Source organism: Gymnoscopelus braueri, assembly GCF_963280865.1.
Source record: "Gymnoscopelus braueri genome assembly, chromosome: 23".
Classification (NCBI taxonomy): Eukaryota; Metazoa; Chordata; class Actinopteri; order Myctophiformes; family Myctophidae; genus Gymnoscopelus; species Gymnoscopelus braueri.
The window spans coordinates 13,845,979-13,867,073 of record NC_137625.1 but is presented as its reverse complement, the minus strand read 5'-3'; the positions used below and the strand labels follow the sequence as shown (position 1 = coordinate 13,867,073).

General features: G+C 40.3%; 2 protein-coding genes across 2 annotated transcripts; one reads left to right on the top strand and one right to left on the bottom strand.

The window, feature by feature from the left end:
- The first annotated feature begins 1,276 nt into the window (after positions 1-1,276).
- On the top strand, positions 1,277-12,751 carry LOC308079933 (glycosyltransferase 8 domain-containing protein 2-like). Its single transcript, XM_080421590.1, has 11 exons — positions 1,277-1,357; positions 3,210-3,261; positions 4,904-4,993; positions 6,666-6,713; positions 7,561-7,708; positions 9,226-9,343; positions 9,969-10,053; positions 10,425-10,537; positions 11,264-11,430; positions 11,813-11,925; positions 12,021-12,751. The coding sequence occupies exons 2-11, from the start codon at positions 3,243-3,245 to the stop codon at positions 12,197-12,199; spliced, it is 1,080 nt and encodes a 359-aa protein (XP_080277716.1). The 5' UTR covers positions 1,277-1,357; positions 3,210-3,242; the 3' UTR covers positions 12,200-12,751.
- Positions 12,752-12,889: 138 nt separating this feature from the next.
- LOC308079550 (endoplasmin-like) lies at positions 12,890-19,612 on the bottom strand (the record flags this gene model as incomplete). The annotated part of the gene is given in 18 exon segments (XM_080421098.1): positions 12,890-13,180; positions 13,446-13,541; positions 13,755-13,859; positions 13,863-13,910; positions 14,056-14,134; positions 14,253-14,389; positions 14,554-14,799; positions 14,913-15,182; positions 15,284-15,349; positions 15,471-15,548; positions 15,647-15,784; positions 16,556-16,672; positions 16,771-16,896; positions 17,078-17,189; positions 17,785-18,113; positions 18,797-18,857; positions 18,859-18,896; positions 19,463-19,612. Coding segments are annotated over 18 exon segments (2,220 nt in total), but the record flags the coding sequence as incomplete, so codon positions are not given.
- Positions 19,613-21,095: the final 1,483 nt, after the last annotated feature.

The window sequence follows — 21,095 nt, the reverse complement described above, 5'->3', positions numbered from 1 at the left end:
CATATGTTTCGCTTATTAAATTGTTAAGTAATAATGATAATAATTGTTGTTGTTAGTTGATTTTTCCTATTAGGATTGTTATTATTATTTTGTGTGATATTTGTTGGATCATCAGAACGTTATTATGCTATTATTATCATGTCATGATGATAATGAACGGTCAACTCACGAACAGAATGAAGTCTGAAACAACCCGGTGTTAAACTTTGGTCGTTCTCTTCTAGAGAGCTACAGCGCAGCCTGAATCTGGGAAATGTAGTTTAACATGAAGCGCAGTTTAAACTCTCCAATGATCCAAAGACACATTTAAAAATCAAAGAGTGTGAGTGCAGTCAGTGCACATGGTTAATGGTCTGTTAAAACATCGATTGATTCATATGCCTAGTTTTAGGCCGGTTTAGCACGATGCCATTTTCACAGTTTGGAGCCTTTAACTCTTACACGCCTATAGCCATGGATCACACGACGGTCGTCTGTCACGACCGCCATGGATGAACTTCAACCTGGTGTTTGCACTTTCTTAATTTACAGCCCGTACATATACATAAACGTTCATATTTCAAATATAAAGTGCTTACTCTATGGCAAAGGATGTTAATATTTTGTACGGGCCTTTAGAAGTACCTGTATCTTTTGTATTTTTCAATAAAAGCATTTTAATTCGATTGGTGGCCATTTTCTCCTAGAGTTATAATGTATCAGAGTGCAATACACCTCCCAACCAATAGGGTCACGTAGTTGAAAGCATATGGCGAAAATACGGAGATCGGATTAAAATGCTTTTTATTGAACAGTATGGATGATGCAGGTACTTCTAAGGACCCGTACATAGTTGTAACATCCGTGGCCATGGGGTAAGCACTTTATATTTGAAATCTGAACGTTTATGTTGATGTACGGGCCGTAAATGGAGAAGGTGCGAACACCAGGTTGAAGTTCATCCATGACTGTCATGATATGACAGTCATGTTTCAGAGCTATTACGTGCCGATATTACTGATGGACAAGCACAAAGCACTATAAGTTGGTATTTAATTTAATTTGATTCCTGTAACCATAACGCCAAACTGTAATAGCCGTGCAATAATGACCCATATTCCAGCCTCTCTTGTAAATAACAGAGAGCCAGGCCAGCTCGACTGTCCAGTGGCAGCGGTGAACAAGATGAGTCACATCTGGAAGAGAACACCAAAAGAGGGAGAGGGAGAGAAAAAAAAGGGGGAAAAGTAGAATAAAAGTGGGATTGCGGTTGCAGGGTGTCTCACTCCACAGAAATGAAAAGACTGGACACGTCAGGGAATGAATGGTTGGCATGAAACTGTTCAAACTGAGAAAAATTAACACCTTCCACCGTGTGGTAAGTGGATTAATTTTGGAATGTATGTAGAAGAGAACACGTTTGATTGATTGATTGAATACTTTATTAACAGTTTGCAAAAAAAGCACAGAAAGTACAGTTCTATGCAAAGGGATGCTAAAAACTAATGATTAAACTCAAGAAAGCACTATGGCTTGTTTCCATTGGGGTCCTGCTGTGTATTCAATTAATCGAATACACTATTATGGAGAATGGCTGCATCGAGTTACAAGGGACACACCTCCCCTAATCTGTATTTTCTAATGATGTACACGATTTAAAAGATAATGCATGGACATAAGTATTGCTCTATTGTGAACATTATATTCCTCCAACATTGGGTCATCGTTCTCAGATAATAACAGCAATAGTACTTTATGTTCTGCCTGTAAATTGGTATGGTTCACACACCCAAGTCCAAGCAGTCCTCTATAATTGTAACTAATAGCATTTATTTTTTCTTGTTCAGTGCTTATTAACATTTTCACTTGCATGATGCTTGTCATTAAGAAGCTATTAAACAGAAGGAAAAAAAAAAAAAAAAAATATATATATATATATATATATATATATATATATATATATATATATATATATATATATATATATATATATATATATATATATATATATATATATATATATATATATAATAATGAAAATGTTGTTGAATAATGGGCATTAGGTAACCATTAAAATAATTTAGTTTGATGATCTTTAGTATATAATAACAGTGCAAGTTATTGGACAAATGTTACTACCAGACATCACAAGGAATATCTGCATTTAATAAACTAATTATCAAGGAAAGTTCAATTCAAGTGCAATGTGCAAAAGAGTTTGAGTATTTTATGTGAGAATAACTGTATTGTATTTGCCAGCCATCTTATGTTGGGCATTGTAGCTTTCTGGAAGACAGTGTCCAAAACAATCCCACTCAATACTCAAACCAGTAACAAACAAACCAAAATACCAAACTTCTCATGTGACAGTGCTGACACAAGAGACTGACTTCAATTGAATATTTCGTAACATACACAAACTAAAGCCTACCCTGTCCACCCATATTTTATGTCAAAACTGCCCAACTATTGACCTATATTCAAGTAAACATTTCAACCAACTGGAGGATGATGAAACCAATAAAGGAGAACCATATTGAGGGAATTAATGGAATGAAGAGAGACTGCATTCAGACAAAAGCTTTATGAAAAATGCCCTCAGGAAGGAAGTGCATCAAGGCTTTGCAGAACTACAAACACATGTGTGAACATTCTCCTGGCAGTGTGCTATGGAAGTGGCAGCTGAGTGTCACATTAAACCCACAGTTTTTATGGTTGCAAACAAAGCAGCTCTATTAGAAAGTAAAATAAATAAATAAGACTGCTGCCACCAGACAGTCAGTCTACTCTGACAGACTGGTGGCATGAAGGTACAACTCACTGTTGAACACTATTAAATATTTGAAGTTATTGTACCCTAATCTTCACCTTAACAGTAACATTGTAGAGGATTCACTCACCTGTGTTTTCAAATATTGGACAAGCACTGCTTAATGTTATTCTTTCAGTATGTGTGAATAATATTGAGTAGCATTTCTGAATAACGTCATGTTATGTCAAGTTTTGAGAAGAGTAAATGCCTCTCCATCTTGTTTTTAACAGCTGTGCAAGGGTTTGTGTCTTGCAATCCCCAGATAAACCATCAGTTATAATTAGTGCCAAGTAGTATTTATGCACACCATCATTCTGTTTAGCTTGAGTTTGACTAACAGTGTGTGTGTGTGTGTGTGTGTGTGTGTGTGTGTGCGTGTGCGTGTGCGTGTGCGTGTGCGTGTGCGTGTGCGTGTAAGTTTTACAGATGTTGCTGGAAGAAAACATGAAACATGGCTCTTTTGAGAAAAAGTGAGTGAATCTCTTACACGTATTTGGTCCCAAAAATGGGACTGGAGGACTGTAGAAAGGGCGTGTTCAGTTGTGCTCATAGTTTGTATTCACTTTCATTGGATGAATGAGATAACATTCTTAGATATGAAATGTTTGCCATCTCTCTCTCACTGTGACCATGAGCTATGCTGAGTAAGCTTTAGCTTAACTCTTAACATGTTGCGGGGGGAGGGTTGCACAGCAGACACCCCCCACCCCCTCAGCAGAGCAGAGCTGGAATGTTTCCAACATCTCCCTGAACTTATGAGTGTGTGCATGCGTGCATGTGCGTGCATTGTGCGGTGCGTGCGTGTGCGCGCGCACGTGTGTGTGTGTGTGTGTGTGTGTGTGTGTGTGTGTGTGTGTGTGTGTGTGTGTGTGTGTGTGTGTGTGTGTGAGAAGGGTGGAGATGATGATGTAACCAGGGGCCAGGACAGAGGGCCCATAAAAGAATAACATTTCACTAACAGTAAAATCTGGTTCTGGGAGAGTAAAATGGAATGTTTTATATCTCATAATTACTGCTATGTACCCTGATTTTTATACCATATTAGAATAGGAATGCACATTTTAATTGTACACAACGGTGGATCAAGGTGGGTAACGCTATATACAGTATACTGTATAATAACTATATTGCAAGAACAGTGGAGAAATTGCTGCTGCTATTTTGTATGTAATACAACATGCAACATGCTTGAAGGAAACATTTGAAACATTGCACCTACACTTAAACAAACAAAACAAAGGATGGTTATATAGCCTTTTAAAAATGAAAGCTGCACTATTTTCTCTTCTGCACCGGATTTGAACCCGGTTTCATAGCATGCTGTACCCACTGACAACGGGTACTACACTAGCACTAGTACTATTAAATTGTAGACTGTTCCCGGGATGTTTCAAACCTCTTGGGCACTGCTGATATTGTTCACCAAGAGGTGAAATGCCAGTCTTAAATGACCTTGCAGACATGGCCAGGTACAGTAGCTAAAATGTGGAGTACAGTATATTGGATCTAGAACGTATCTTAGTCACACAACTTGGACAACCCGCTATAAAGGATGAGAGCTGGTTGTAATTGGTTGCAGATGAACATTTCCTTTTTTGTGTCACAAATAATCACCAGCCTCTGTACAAGTCTGTCAGAACAGGCTTTACAACGAGCTATAAAATGCTTTTTTAGGGCTGACTGGGGACCCAAACGTAATGTTTAATATTGATTTCATATGAAAATGTATATTGGTTGCTTTTGCGGTATGCTACTATTCTAATCCTATACTTACTATCCTTCTATAAACATAACATAAAAGGAAGTAAACTCTGTCATCTCTCGTCTCCTCAGTGGGTTGACCAAGCGATCTGAACTTAACAAATGGCCATTGGGGTATGCAGGGACTGATGAAGCTGATATTTAACTCTTCCCAAATTTAAGTTGTTTATTAACATGTTTGCCACGGGCTATGGGATCTGTAGTCACGCCGGTTTTGGTCCCAATTAAACTGCACATAACGCATCCCCTGCAAAATTTAAAACACATTTTGAACCATAGTTTCACAGACATGAGGGTCATATTTATGTCTACATACAGACTTAATTTCCCAACCTTCTCCTCTTGTTTCAGTTAACCGTATTCTGCTGATGCTGTTGTTTCTGATGGTTTGCCTGCTCCTTCACAGTAAACTCAGGGCTCCACAGCGACACAAACTCTCAGGTATAAATATACCTGTCTGGAACACTGCCCTGAGGCACTTTGACTGCTCTGAAGTTTATGATGCATTTCCTGGGGTAGTCTGGCTTATTTAGCCAGACTACCAAAGTAATTAAAGGGATATTTCACTTTCAAAAAAACTTTGGGTAATTTTATCGTCTAGACCCCCAGACAGTTATTAAGTTGCTTGATTCAGTATTTAGATACTTGATATTCATTTTATCAGACACGCCCCCTTCCTATACAAACCCATTATAACTTCAAACTACGTTTGTTAGATTATTAGATTAATCAAAAACACCCGTCCTTGCTTCTGGTGACTTATCCTGCCCTCCTAATACGTGAGGGGGCCGTGTTTTTTCGATTACTTTTTTCATTTCTTTTATTTAATTACTTTATTGTATTATCATTTTATTTTTTTCCAAAACAAATATTAAAAATAAATGAAAAAAGTTATTGGAAAAACACGGTCTCCTCACATATTAGAAGGACAATATCAGTCACCAGAACCAAGGAACCAAGGATAATGGGTCAGTCTCATAGTGTTTTCTGGAGAAATAATAATCGATGGAAACATGAACTACACAAACAGTCAAATTTGTTTCTGTCTCTTTTTGCTTGGAGAGGCACACACATATTACATTTCTTCACACATATTTCCTCATATCAGATTTGTTACATTTTGTCAGGTGGTTTGGTTTATTTTAACAAAAAAAAATATATATATTTCTTTTAACCACTGAAACCCTATATACATTTAGCCTATGTAATTGACCGGGGTCCCCCAGGGGTCTGTACTTTTCTTTTTTACCTAGTCTACACCAAAACTCTTTCCCAAAAATTGCAGATCTACAAGCCCACAAGCCACAACACATCGCAACGCAACCATGTTGTGAGCTTGTAGATCAGCTATTTCTGCAGAATGTTCGCCTATTATGACATGCCCAGTATGTGGTTAAGAAAAGTGCTGTGCACTGGTTAAAACAAAAAGTATTTTGTTAAAAGTTTAAAACAATATATTGTGATAGTAATCATTGCTAAAGAGTGTTTGTTCAGCAACAGGGTATCCCTGTCCCTCCAGCTCTTTGATAAACAGAAAATACATTTTCAGGTGGTTTGCAAAATGTCAGCCAATCAGGAGAGAGTACCAATTTATCAGCGTAAATGTTATAGTGATGCAGTTCCAATTGTGTCTGCTCATTTCTTTGTGTCATTACTTCTAATTTCATTTGTTTATCCTGTATCCTGTGTGAGTTCTCTCTCCTGATAAAATTGGTATCCCAAGCTGAAAATGTATTTTCTGTTTATTAACCCATTCAATCCGGGAAAGCCGGTAAAAGGGTCATTTTAGATTTTGCTACGTGTAAACTACATATCGTTGTTGTCGGGCAGAAACCTCTTATCTCCACATTTCAACTTTGTGTATTTTTGTAAATTAATGCCCTACTTGATCACACTACAGCGTCACACAAACGCATCAAAAGTAGCAGATCTGAGGCGTTTTTATAATCCGCCTCAGGTCTAAATGGAGAGACCTGGAGAGATGTTACTGAACAAACACTCTATATCAATGAGTGCTATCAGAATATAGAGCTATTTAACACAAAGTAATATTTTAATGAAAAACACCATTTACCCTACCTTTAATTCTACCTCATTCCTGTAACCCCCTCAGACCACAGGAAGGAGCGTAGCAGCGCTGTGGAGGCCATGCCAGACCAAGGTTGTTATCATTTCGAATTTTTCATTAGTTTCCATTTTTATTTCGTTTTGACTTCAATTTCAGTTTAGTTTTGATTCGTTTTTTTGCTTGTTAAGTTTAATTGGTATTTTTTTAACAGGCTTAATTGTAGTTTATTTTTATTTATTTTTATTGTAAATGGATTAGTTTTAGTTTTTAAATTGTAAATGGATTAGTCGGGCAGGATTCAACAAGGTCAGAAAAATCTTGTAGATCAGAAAAAGCTTGTAGATCTGCTATTTTTGCCATTTTGGAAGATTTTTAAAGGACATTTTCTCTATGATTTTAGTTTTATAAACACACAAAATAGTTTCAGTTTTTTTGTAAAGCCTCGTTTTTATTTTTTATCTCAGTTAACTAAAACGTTTGAGTTTTTTTTCCCAATTTTAGTTTTAGTTATTTAGTTAGATTTAGTTAACTGTAATAACCCTAACCTCGCATCACCAGACTTTCCACCGCGGAGGAAAGCCTGGTATTCGATCTAAAACTAGCTGTGTGATCCGGTTTAGCAAAAAAAGGGGGGGGGGGAAAGGGTGGTTCCGGTGGTTGGTTCCGGTTGGCGTTGCATAGTTTTTGTTCCCCACATAATGCGAATCAATTAGTTTATTCTCACTAGTCGCGCAACGAGTTAAAAGATGAACACACCAAACGATTAATATACCAAAAGCTAAACGAAAAAATTATACCAATTTTAAACTAGGGGAATCTTTTTGGAGGTGCACGGCACCGGTGGTTCCGGCCAACTGATGACGTAAAGTTATTTCCGTTCCGACCGGATCAGAAACCCTGAAAACAGTATTGATCCCAGGCTATAATAACCCTGTTCCAGACACAGCTAGTGCCATCCCTGTGGTCATCTGTGCCGCAGAGGAGCGTATGGGCGGTGCCATGGCAACCATCAACAGTGTCTACAGCAACACAGAAGCCAGTGTGTTCTTCTACATCGTCACTCTGCGTGACGCGGTCAAACAAACCAGGTGGGTCATTCTGTGGTCAAACAAACCAGGTGGGTCATTCTGTGGTCAAACAAACCAGGTGGGTCATTCTGTGGTCAAACAAACCAGGTGGGTCATTCTGTGGTCTCCTTCTTGCAGTGGTGGAGGAAGTACTCGTTTAGTTTTTTTACTTTACCACTTAACCCATTAATTAAGACCTGGGGCCGATTCTAGAAATACCTTCTAAATCAGTAGTTCTCAAACTGTTTTGTGCCAAGGAGGACCCCCAAATTGATATACATTTGGCCGCGGACCCCCTTCTGAAAGTGTTTTATGCCAGGGACCCCCCCCCCCCTTGAACACTTTCAAGATTTAAAAAAAAACTTTCAAAAATAGTAGATGTACAAGCTCACAGCACAGCATGAAGTGACGCGTTGTGAGCTTGTAGATCTGCTATTTTTGAGAACCACTGTTCTAAACTGCAACCTCATAACATAAGTTTTCTGAAAAACCTATGTCGCTATATAACTAAAATCTAAAATGACACAGATGCTTTCCCGGTCTGAACGGGTTACACCCCATTATGTTGTTGAGCGGAGTGCCTCAGAGCTCTGTACTAGTGTATTTTCTGTTTTCACTTTAATATCTTCGCTGAAAATAGCCAATCTATAATCTACAAGCTGGTATATCTGTTTTCCTCAGGGTTTGTGGTTAAGTAAAAGTATTAATACCATAATATAAAAGCAATCTGTTACAAGTAAAAGGCCTGTATTCCAAAGTAAAAGTACTCAAATCAAATTGCCCTAAATTTGTCATACTCTTTCAAAAATAGCAGATCTAAAAGCTCGCAACGTGTTACACTTTGTGAGCTTGTAGATTTTTCAAATAGCAGAAGTGGCGAATGTAATAATCTAAATCTGCAAAGTAACTAGTAACCAAAGCTGTCAATGTACAATGTTTGCCCAGGAAATTCAGGAATCATCAATGTCTCCGTACAAATGTGTCCGTGGCTAGACTTGGCCTTGTCTGTGGCAAACTTTAGATTTTTCGTTTTTTTACATTATTTTGATCATAAGACTCACATACTGATTGTCTCAGTCTCCAGGTTTTCCTCAGAATATGCATGTCACTTATTTAATATGACACTATGTATGTTACATTAGGAGCCCACTAGTACAGTGGTTCTCTAACTTTTTATTTTCAAGGACCCCCATAACTCAGAGAGTGCACAAATGGAACCAATTTGGGTCCATTTGGTTCCATTTGTGCACTCTCAGAGTTGTAAAGGTTTGTGTGTTTCCGGTAATATAATTTTCCACAATCTTTTATGTCCATGGCAAAGATAGAATTTTTACAATAATGTCCACCGCAAGCCAGCATGGCGATGACCCCTGTGTTTCCCTCTGAGATGTAATGGAGTAGAAGTAGAAGTATAAAGTATCAAAACAATATTTAAGGAAAGGAAGTACAGTACTTCAGTAAATGTTTTCCACCACTGCCTTCTTGCGCTTTAATCTGCAGTAATTAATGGTAGTCTGTGTTTCATTGTATCCTCCCAGACAGTACATTGAGAAAAGCAAGCTCAAGGGCATCCAGTATAAGATTATAGAGTTTAACCCCATGGTACTGAAAGGAAAGGTGAAGCCGGACTCATCTCGTCCTGACCTGCTGCATCCTGTGAGTTGTGTTGCGTTTGTTCATGTGACGGTACCACGCACGCACGCACGCACGCACGCACGCACGCACGCACGCAGGCTATGCGCGTGACATCATCGTACCCGGAAGTTATGCGGGAACGCCTACTGAGTGGCAAAAAAACTGCTTTCTGGCCTTCACAGCCCATACACCCAAACAGAAAAGTCCTATATGATTGTATTAAACGAGTCAAACGACGTTAAACTCACCAACATGTCAGCTGTACGGAAAGCTTGAATTATCCTCTTTCTATCTGCAAAGTTTGTGTTTCTTAGAAATCCACCGTAGAGACATGTTATGGGCTACCTTTTGTCAATAAATTCCGTGCAGGTGATTCTTTTTCTGAGTGTCAGAGTTTGGAAGTGCTTGTTGGAAATCACTCAACAATCCTTCTGCCTCCTGCATCATGTGACATTTAGAAACAGGTGGTGCGCAGGACCGTTGAGTGATTTGCAACGAGCACTTCCAAACTCCAACGCTCCATGCTGCTCAATGTCTTTCCACTCAGTCTAGATGAGCGGAGTGTGTCCCGGTGGAAAAGTGACGCATGTGCATACTCTCTATAACTCTGGATGGAGGTGAGATAACTGACTCGCTTCTTTTGCAGCTCAACTTTGTGCGCTTCTACCTGCCTCTGCTTGACATCAGGCACAAGAGGGTGATATACCTGGATGACGATGTCATTGTACAAGGTGTGTATATTGTAGCAAGGCCAGGGCAGGGTTATTGTAACTAAAACGAATGAAATCACTGGATAATGATATCTTCTAGTTAACTGAAATTGACTGAGTATTTACAAAACTGACATACAAAACTAATTAAAATCATAGAGAAAATGCCCTGCAGTTTGAAATTGGAAAAAAAAAACTTCAAAAATAGCAGAAGCTCGCAGCACGGCACGAAGTGACAAACAATTTTTTAAAACTATAATTACCTTGGGCCAGGGAGATAGAGAGAGACAGGGGGTATAGCTCCCCCTGTAGAGAAATGCACCAACCTCCACTGGAATGAGGCACAAGCTGATATTTCACCAGCAGCTTTTACTCATTGTACTTTATACCAGGTGACATCAGTGACCTGTTCAACATCAAACTGAAGCCAGGTCACGCAGCTGCCTTCGCTACGGACTGTGACCTTCCCTCCACACACGAGATGGTGCGCAGTGTGGGCATGCAGGTGGGTGGCATGTGTGTGTTTTCATGTGGTTTGGTATGTAATGTCAGTGGTGGAAAAAGTACTCAAATGTTTTACTTAAGTAAAAGTATCGATACTGTAGAAGTACTCTGTTACAAGTAAAGGTCTGGAATTCAAAAGTTACTTGAGTAAAAGTTCAAAAGTATTTTATATCAAAATGCACTTAAAGTACCAAAAGTAAAAAGTACTAAAAAAAATAGCAGATCTACAAGCTCACAACGCGTCACGATGCGACGCGTTCTGAGCTTGTAGATCGGCTATTTTCAAATAGCCTATGTATAAAATAGGGCTAAAGTGGTTAATGTATGTTTCATAATATCATAATTTATATCTGCAAAGTAACTAGTAACTAAAGTTTTCAAATAATTGTAGTGGAGTAAAAGTACAATATTTGCCTCTGAGATGTAGTGGAGTAGAAGTAAAAGTACTGAAAATTGGAAATCCTCCAGTAAAGTACAAATACCTCAAACGTGTACTTAAGTACAGTACTTAAGTAAATGTACTTAGTTACTTTCCACCACTGCATGTGGTTTGATATGTAATGTACTGCAGAATTGTGTCCTTTATTCCCAGTTTATACTGTACTTCATCGCCATCAGAGGGCAGTGTTTGCTCAGTTGAGAATGATTGAGAGGTAGCAATATCCCTCCCTCCCCCCTGAACAATATTATACTGAGCATTAGTCGCATTATTATTGCCTTCTTCTAGACGACATATATGGGCTTCCTAGACTACAGGAAGCAGGAAGTGAGGGACCTGGGCATCAACCCCAGAGACTGCACTTTCAACCCTGGGGTATTTGTGGCGGATATGAATGAGTGGAAGAAACAGAAGATCACCAAGCAGTTAGAAAAATGGATGGAAGAGAACTTCAGGTTTGTACAAGCGACTGTCTTGGACATCTGATGCGGTGCATCTAAAGAACTGTCACATACTTGATCCTGGCAATAAAATGTGGTCGTCTCATTCAGTGGTTCTCATGGTGGCGTCCGAGGACCCCCAGGGGTCCTTGAGGGGGTCCCCAGCAAAACTGGTTAATATAGCATCAAAATCAGTTTAACCACTTAAGCTAATTGTATACTTAAGCTATTCAAAAATAGCCGATCTTGAGCTTGTAGATTTTGACACATTTTTTAACTTATCTAATTGTATCCCTGGCTTCCAGATGGAGGTCTGCAGCCCATTTCAATTTGACATGAAAATGCTTGAGAACCACTGGTCTAATTAACAAAGACACATTGCTTTCCTGTCCTCCAGAGAGAACATATATAGCAGTTCCTTGGCAGGAGGTGTAGCAACTCCGCCCATGCTCATCGTGTTCCACGACAAATACACAACGATAGATCCACTGTGGCATGTCAGACACCTCGGTGAGACCATTATTATTGCTCTGAGAATATAAGCAGCAACATTCAGACATTTGTATATAAATTAACAGTGAACTAGAGCCGTCTCTCCTCTTCAGGCTGGAGTCCTGACGCACACTACGCCGAGAGCTTCCTCCAAGAGGCCCGCCTTCTGCACTGGAACGGCCGGTTCAAACCCTGGGATTACCCTGGCGTTCACCTGGACCTGTGGGAGAAATGGTTCATACCAGACCCTAATGGAAAGTTCTCCTTGACACGCCCAGACACTGAAGTCTAAGTCTAAGTCTAATTTCAGACATATTTCTGACCCAGAGGTGCATATGTGGCATGTGACGTTCCAAGATTGTACTTAACTGTGAACATTTTTAAGAATACAAAGTCCTTATGGTACAGTAGGTGTGCTGTGCATGACAGCTGCGTTATTGTGTAGGGGCGTTTTCGTTTTCACACTTGGGACCCTTTAAGCCCTCTGAAACGAACCATACTCGACCAGACCAGCTCGGGACGTGGTCCGAGTATGGTTCGCTTCTAGACTGAATTGTATTTTTCTTAACCTGTGCATTGTGAACAGAAATCGCTACGGGTTCTCTTTGCCTTGCCATTGTATTTTAGCCCTCTAGGCTTGCCATAGACCGATCGCCTTTGGCAACTCTAAAAATTACAGTGTAAACAGAAAGGGGCCTGAGGCCCCAAATGGACCGACAATGTGAAGAGAATGCAAAAAGAACTCAGGCCCTTTTCTGTTGATCCACTTTATAAGACAGAGTTTGGTTAGTTTAAAATGGACTTATGTGAAAACACCCGTAATTTCCATTAAATAAACTTGAGGATTTCAGTACATGTCAAACATCCTTTGTAGTGCAATACGTTTGTAGAATGTCTCATTTGATTTTCAACTCCATTTCTAACAATAAAGAGATGAAGGATTTGTCACGTGTCCAACTGAATGAATAACCCCAACAGACAATGACGATTTCCCTTCCGAAAACTTTTAATGGTTCTCGTGACAGGAAGTCAACACTCCATAACCGGTCAGTTAAATATTAACAAATTTACAGTCATGAGGAATGTAAAAAATAAACAAATTAAACACAAACATAAAGCAGTGCCATATAAAACCCCAACCCACGTCCCCTCCTCTACAGCAGAGATGAAGACGCTCCCTTCACGCTGGTTCCAGTCCATCTTCTGCTCCCAATCCCCCCTTCACCCTGCCCTCTCTCCTCCTCCAGACTCACAGCTCATCTTTGCCATCAACCTAGAAAGAAAAAAATATATAATTATTGATTTTTATTCATCTCAATATTTTAAGGATAATTAATATGTATGTCGTATTTTGGCCAATTTATAATTTGTTGGACGACAAAAATGTCCGCATTACAAGCTCAACGCGGCACGTAGCGACACGTGAGGTTTAAGATTGGTTATTTTTTTCGCCAGCCGACTGTCGTGCGATGTACAGTAGCATAGCATAATTTAAGCATCACTCAATGCTCTTTTCAAAATGTCTTCCAGCTCCTCACCGAATCATCTTCCTCATTCTCATCTGCATCAACTTCCTCTTCTGCCTCCTCCTCCTCTGCCTGTTCCTCTGGTTCCTCCTCAGGCTCCTCTTCCACCTGGGAGAAATGAAAGGCATTTAAAAAAAAAGAAATCACTTCTACCAAGTAATAAGGAATCGTTTCAGACTTTTCACCCTTGTAAAATCTGTGTAAAAAAGTGTAAACTACTTTACGCTACATTCAATGTATTCAATGCTTAGCATACTATACTGCATACATAAGCATGTTAATTAATAACCATTATAATTTGGATAAAAAGCATATAGGTACCTGTTCATCGAGGTCAACGTTCAAGCTAAGTCGGAGCATGCGCTCTATCCGGTCTCCGTAGGCTTTGGTGTCGGACAGTTGGTACCCTGAGCGCAGGGTGGCCGTCTAAAACAGAACCACCGCTAGGTCTGCGGCAGTCTGGTCCTCTGCATCACTCTGTAGGGAGGAAGAGACAGCCTTGCATTTAATATTACTGGTTTGTTCAATACAGACTACTGTTCAATGGGATGCCAAAGTTCCGATACTAATAATATAATTTAGTTTAATAATTGATCAGATGGAACTTGTCTGAGGTACTCACGTTTACTCTCTTCAGCATTTGCTTTATGAGAGGGTGTTTGGGGTTGATCTCTAATGTTTTCTTCTGGCTTGCATAGTAGCTAGACGGAAAGGTATAAAGAAAATATATGAATATACAGTATATAAAGAGAAATTAACATCTTCGGAGACTTGGTGGTGTTGAGTGGGACATGTAATGTCGATGAAGCATACGCTTACTTTGTGGAGATGTCTTTTCCAGTCTGGTGGGCCTGAGCTTTCATAATTCTCTCCATGTTTCCAGACCAGCCGTATTGGCTGGCTACTAGGGCGCAGGGGGAGTTGGTCAACCTCTGGGAGAGCACTGCCTTCTCAACCTAGAACGAGAACGTGACTCATTTAGCACTTGTCTTAAATGACGCCATCAGTGGCACACTGCGCTTGGTATTAGTGAAACATTCACACTTCAAAATACTTTAACAAACAGGAGCCGGCTGCCTCCACCTTCATTTCAAGACTGGAGAAAAATATAAAGTCTAACCATGTCTTTCAGAGCCTTGTCCTTCATCCAGGTAGTGAGGGGCTCGAACTCCTTCTCCAGGGCCTCTCTCTTTTCCTTGCCCTTTTCGCTCTCCTCAAACTTCACACCCTCCTTGGCCACATTCTGGAAGCGCTTGCCGTCGTACTCGGGCAGGGCCTGAATACAGTACTCATCCACAGGCTCAGTCAGGTAGATCACCTCGTAGCCCTTCTTCAGCAGCCTCTCCACAAATGGTGAAGCCTCAGCCTGAATACACAGAGAGAGAGAGAGAAAGGACAGGAACATTAGATGTTTCTAGGTAAAGCAAAAACTAAAAACAGAATATCAGTAAACAACACTAATCAATGCTTATACCCTACCTCCTTCCTGTTGGTGCCTGACATGAAGTAGATCTTGTCCTGCTTCTCCTTCATGCGCTCCACATACTGCTCGAGGCTGGCCAGCACCGTGTCGCTGTTGGAGGTCATGAAACGCAGCAGCTTGGCGAGACGGGTCCTGTTGGAGTGGTCCTCGATCACGCCCAGCTTGATGTTGGTGCCAAACTCCTTCCAGAACTTGTCGTTGTAATGGTCCTCTGCAATCTTCTTGATCATGTCCAGGGTCTTGCGCACCAGTTTCTTGCGAATGACCTGAAGGACAGGAAACGTGTGAAATATATGCTGTGACAGACTGAAAGTGTGACGGAACTGTTGACTCGTAACTTAAAGAGTATAATGAAAGGAGAACGCACCTTCAGCAGTTTGTGTTGCTGGAGGGTTTCTCTTGACACGTTCAGAGGAAGGTCATCAGAGTCAACCTGAAAATATTGGAACATTGATGAGCATTCAATCAGTCGATCGCAACCAATATTTGCCAACAGCTTTACATGTACATTTTAATTAACTTGAAAATTGTTCATGAATGTTTATGTTACTTACCACACCCTTCACAAAGTTCAAGTACTTGGGCATCATGTCATGGAAGTCATCGGTGATGAACACTCTACGGACGAACAACTAAAAGAAAGATTTAAGAAAGATGAAATCCCGTTTTAGGCTAAATTAAAATGACTCTTTCAGCATTGTATTAAATATGACAACATTCCATGTGATACCTTGATGTAGTCATTCTTCTTGGTGCCATACTCGTCAAAGAGACCTCGAGGGGCAGAGGCAGGGACGAAGAGGATGGACTTGAAGGTGACCTCACCTTCTGCTGTGAAGTGGATGTGGGACAGGGGGTCGTCAGTCTCCTGCAAAGAGCACATTAAGGATTTGATTAACACACAGCCCCCCATGGATCATACATTTACTTCATTAACACACAGCCCCCCATGGACCATACAGTTACTTCATTAAGATGTACATTTATCACATTGTTTAAGTAAGTCATCGATGCAATCATACTACATTCTATACATAACTCCCAGTTTCATTCAACTCTTTAAGACCGGTGAAGCATCGTTTGTGTCATTTTAAAGATTTCTTTGACTATTCAAAAATAGCAGATCTACAAGCTCATAGCGCGACACCGCGCTATGAGCTTGTAGATATGCTATTTTAGAAAAGTCGTGAAAATCTTGGAATATGTATATTTTTAAAGTAAACATTTGTAAAATATTTTGTTCCAGGGACCCCCAGAAGCAAAGATTTGAGTTACAAATGTCCGCTTTAAAAAAAAAAGAAAAAATCTAATATTTGCACAAATGTTCATGATTTTTCAAAATAGCAGATATACAAGCTCATAGTATGAGCTTGTAGATCTGCTATTTTTGAAGAGCCAAACAAATCGAAAGTGACAGAGATGCGTTCCCCGGATTGAATGGGTTAACAGTTCTTGGGTATATGAATACTGTCTCTAAATATTAGTAGGCTTCATTATACAAAGAAGAACCGTGACCCCACACAGATGGATAACAGAGCATTGTGACTTGAATTTGTTTAGTCTACCGTCACCGTGAAAGCAGACCTTTTTCTATGTCCACCGTCAATCCTTTAAATTAATGAGACGCAGACCCACTCACCCTGGAGAAGGTCTTATAGAAGGCCTTGTACTCGTCCTCCTCTACCTCCTTGGCTGGCCTCTGCCAGATGGGCTTAATGTCGTTCATCAGCTCCCAGTCCCACACAGTCTTCTCCACCTGAGGCAGAAGGAACAATAGAATTCATTACCTGTGCTGCTGAGATGGATTTGATTCAGTCGAGCGTGTTGCTGACACAACATGACCATCTACTGTACCTTCTTGGTTTTTGGCTTCTCTTTGTCCTCCTCCTCTTCCTCAACCTCAACATCGTCTTCGGCGGCGTCTTCGTCTTTCTTTTCAGCCTCAGCATCTTCCTCAATGGGCTCCTCTGTCGTCTCAGTCTGAGCAAGAAAACGTGGATTTGAATGAGGTTTTAATTTTTGACAGTTTCAACAGCATTTTGGATCAATGTGGTCGATTTATCCACATGCCGATTCCACCACAAGCAGGAAACTAGGCATTATTTTAACATGGAAGGCTTATAGGAAGCACTGTTAGGAGACAAAACTAAATATATCTCACCTTGCTGCTCCACACATAGATGGGGAAGTTGATGAACTGGGAGTACTTCCTCACAAGGTTCTTGATGGTCTCCAGCTCCAAGTAATCTGTTGCCTCCTCCTTCATTACCAGACTGGGGGGGGGAGGAAATGAAATACAGACGTATTAGACATGATTAATTACATCTGTAACCTTTGTCACCTGAAACAACCGTAGTGCATTTAAAGACATCAGTGGGAATGTGAATTGAACACGGTTCTGACGGGTAACATACTTTTATGAACCCTTTAACCCAGTAAGACCTGGAACGCATCTGTGAATTTTTTTTATTGGAGCTAAAAAGCATTATTTTACACTTTGGCTATTTTTGAAAAAAACTGAAAATGTGTGCAAATCTTTGAATATATATATTTTTAAAGCTAACATTATTTACTAAAATCTTTGCTTATGGAGGTCCCTGGAACAAAATATTTTGAGATGGTGGTTCGCGGCCAAATACATATCATTTTGGGGGGTCCTTGAAATGTTTGAGAACCACTGATATATAAACATACGTTTTACAGAAAACTGTTGGGATTTAGAAGATATTTGTAGAATTGGCTTCAGGTCTTAATGGGTTAACAGCAAATAAGATGAATATCTCAATTTACCATTATTTGAATTATGTGTAGCATGTGTAGGTAAAGCCAACACATGCTAACTTCAAGCAGCAGCCCTTAGAGACTCACGTGATGGTGGTGCCCCTGCCCAGGGTGTCTCCACGAGGGTCTTCGATGACGGAGAACTCGTTGGAGTCCGACTCCCAGATGTGCTGGGTGCCGTTGTTGTGCTTGGTCGTCACGATGACCTTGTCGGCCACCAGGAAGGCAGAATAGAAGCCCACGCCGAACTGGCCGATCAGCTCGGAGGTGGACTGGCCTTCGGCCTGCGTATCCATCCTGCTGAGGAACTCGCTGGTGCCCGACTTGGCGATGGTTCCCAGGTTCTTAATCAGGTCCTCTTTTGTCATGCCGATGCCGCTGTCAGTAATGTGCATCATGTTCCTCTCCTTGTCAGCCTAGAGGAGAACAGAAACCGTAAGATTAAGCAAATATCCTAATGTTTTACCTGGCGTCATGGTATGAAGTCGAGTACCCCGGTCAACTAAAACAAGACATGACTCAGTCATGTATACCAGCATGCAGAACGGACGCTACGCAGCGCGTATGCAGAGGTGTAAAGTAACTAAGTACATTTACTCAAGTACTTTACTTAAATTTTGTCCTATATATATTACTCTGTGTCACAGCGATTTGAACCAACGGCAGGCGTGTATAGTAGCCTTAGAGGCGAGAGGCGTGTCTAGTACCATAGCTTGGGAGGACGAGACCGCCCGTTCAGAGTGTGGGAAAGTATCCCCATTGGCTCAAAGGACAGCCAATGATCGAAAACATGTCGAGAATAATTATGTCAAGAAATTACTAGTGCTGAGTCTTTTTGTAGACCTGCATTGCATGCTGGTAAAAAATAAACAGCTGGGTCCTCATTATCTTGCAAGTTTGCCAACATAAAAGCTGATGATGTAAGCCAAGGCTGCAGCTGTATCTTCTCACTATGCAAATAATTATGTAAATTTAGAGATGCGAGCGCTCCCAACTCTTCTCCATCTCCAGTTTCACTTCCTCAGTTCATTGTCGATGACACTCAAGGCCATGACAGCTAAATGAAAGCTTGAGTGGAGAATAGATCATATAACCTCACCTTGATTTTAACAGTCAGCTCCTCATTGCCATCGAGAGCCGAGTCATCAGTCAGAGACAAGGGCGTCGGAGGCATTGGAGATCAGTTCTCTCAGGAAGATCTGTGAAAAGGGCAATGAGGATGATGAACACCACACTTTCCGGCTCGGTTCAACATACAGTATGAATAATGAACGGTTTACCCATTTTAATCAATAGCCTACATCAGGGGTCTTCAACGGGGGGTCCGGGACCCATAGGGGGTCCTCAGAGTTACTACAGGGGGTCCACCAAATCTTTGTGTGATACGATTTTTTTTTACCTTAACCAATTTTCTGAGGAGATCTTTAGCCAAAAATAGCAGATCTACAAGCTCACAACGCCTCGCAGGGCGAGGCGTTGTGAGCTTGTAGATTGGCTATTTTTGGCAAAGAGGTATAGGTGTAGAGGGGAAAAAGAGCAGACCAAGTAAACAAGAAAAGTTTAATCTTAAACACAATTTTATACAGTATAGAGGGGGTCCCTGCTTCATCTCTCTCTCAGCTAGGGGGTCCTTGGCCTGAAAACGTTGAAGACCCCTGGCTTACATAGTGTTGTGATGCCATCTATTCAAGTGGTTGGAAATCTTACATTTTGCAAGTTGAAGCATTTAGGTTTTTCCTTTCCTTACACACACACACACACGTACCTCTTTATTCTTGTACAAGGAGTTGATGATCAGCTTCATCATTCTGTTGACCTCCGCCTGGAAGACATGTTTTTCTGATTTCTCCCTGATTTCCTTGATCTGCGCTGCGTTCAGGCCATCAAGCTGGATCGCTTCCTCTTCCCTGTAAAGGCATGAAATACGTCAACTACAACTGGTTTCCCCATGAGGCATCATTTGGAAGAGCCTCTGTGTGTTTAACCGAAAGTGAAAATGTTATCAGCTAATAGTATTCAGTCAAAGAAAGCTATATTCTAGATCGCAGCATGACGCGTTGTCAGCTTGTAGATCGGCTATTTTCAGTGAATGTACCCCCAGATGCTGGTTATAGTGAAAAAAAAAAATGGAAAAAAGAGAGAAAATCTCAAATAGATTTGGCGGACCCCCTGTACTGTAGTAACTATGAGGACCCCCTTATGAAGACCCCTGTTCTAGGTTAACATATGGCTATGGTTTAGAACAGTTTTAAACCATAGCATGTCACCCTAATATATTGTTGATAGTACCCTAACTCATAAACTCTTTTAGTTATGTAGTGATAGTCTACCTACATCATTGAGAGCTTATAGATTTGCTATTTTCAAATGGCTGAAAATATGTATATAGGGCTGAATTCAGTGGTTAATGTATGTTCTGTAATAATAATCCAAATCTACAACTTAATTTAAGTTTTCAAATAATTGTAGTGGAGTACAAGTATAATATTTGCCTCTGAGATCAGATTTAGTGGAGTAGAAGTAAAAGTACTGAAAATTGCAAATAGGCCTACTTGGAAAACAAACGCCAGTCATGGATCATATGACGGTCGTCTGTCGGTCATGGATGAACTTCAACCCGGTGTTTGCACTTTCTCCCTTTTTGCTCCATACATCTATATACACGTTGAAATTTCAAAAATAAAGTGCTTAGCTCATGGCCACACATGTTACAATTATGTACGGGCCCTCAATAAGTACCCGTATTTTCCGTATTATTCAATAAAAAGCCACCGATCGGATTAAAATATCCGATCGGTGGCCATTTTCTCATAGAGTTATAATGCACCAGAGTGCAATACACCTCCCAGCCGATAGGGTCACGTAGTTGAAAGCATATGAAGAAAATAAGGGGAAAATGGCCACCAATCGGATTAAAATGCTTTTTATTTAACAATTCAAAATATTCGGGTACTTCTGAGGAAACGTACATAATTGTAAAATCCGTAGCCATGGGGTAAGCACTTTATATTTGGAATATGAACGTTCATGTAGATGTACGGACCAAAAAGGGAGAAAGTTTAAATACCAAGTTGAGCTCATCCATGACGGTCGGTCACGATATGACAGTCATGTTTCAGGGCTATAAACTCATACATGATCGGTTTTGCTGTTCTCAAATACATTACCCACAATAAATAAAATACTGGAGCACAGCCTGGGTACTTTGAAGGCAGTAAGATAATCAAAATAGAAAAGATTGTAACTTCCTCTTGCAATGAACAGCCAACTAATTTCCAAATGGACTGCAGGTTATGTAAAAAAAACCGAATACAATTACTAGATCATGATGTACCATGGAATGACAAAAGAACAAGCTGACAAAGTGTACAAATCAATCAAATCAATCTTTATTTTTA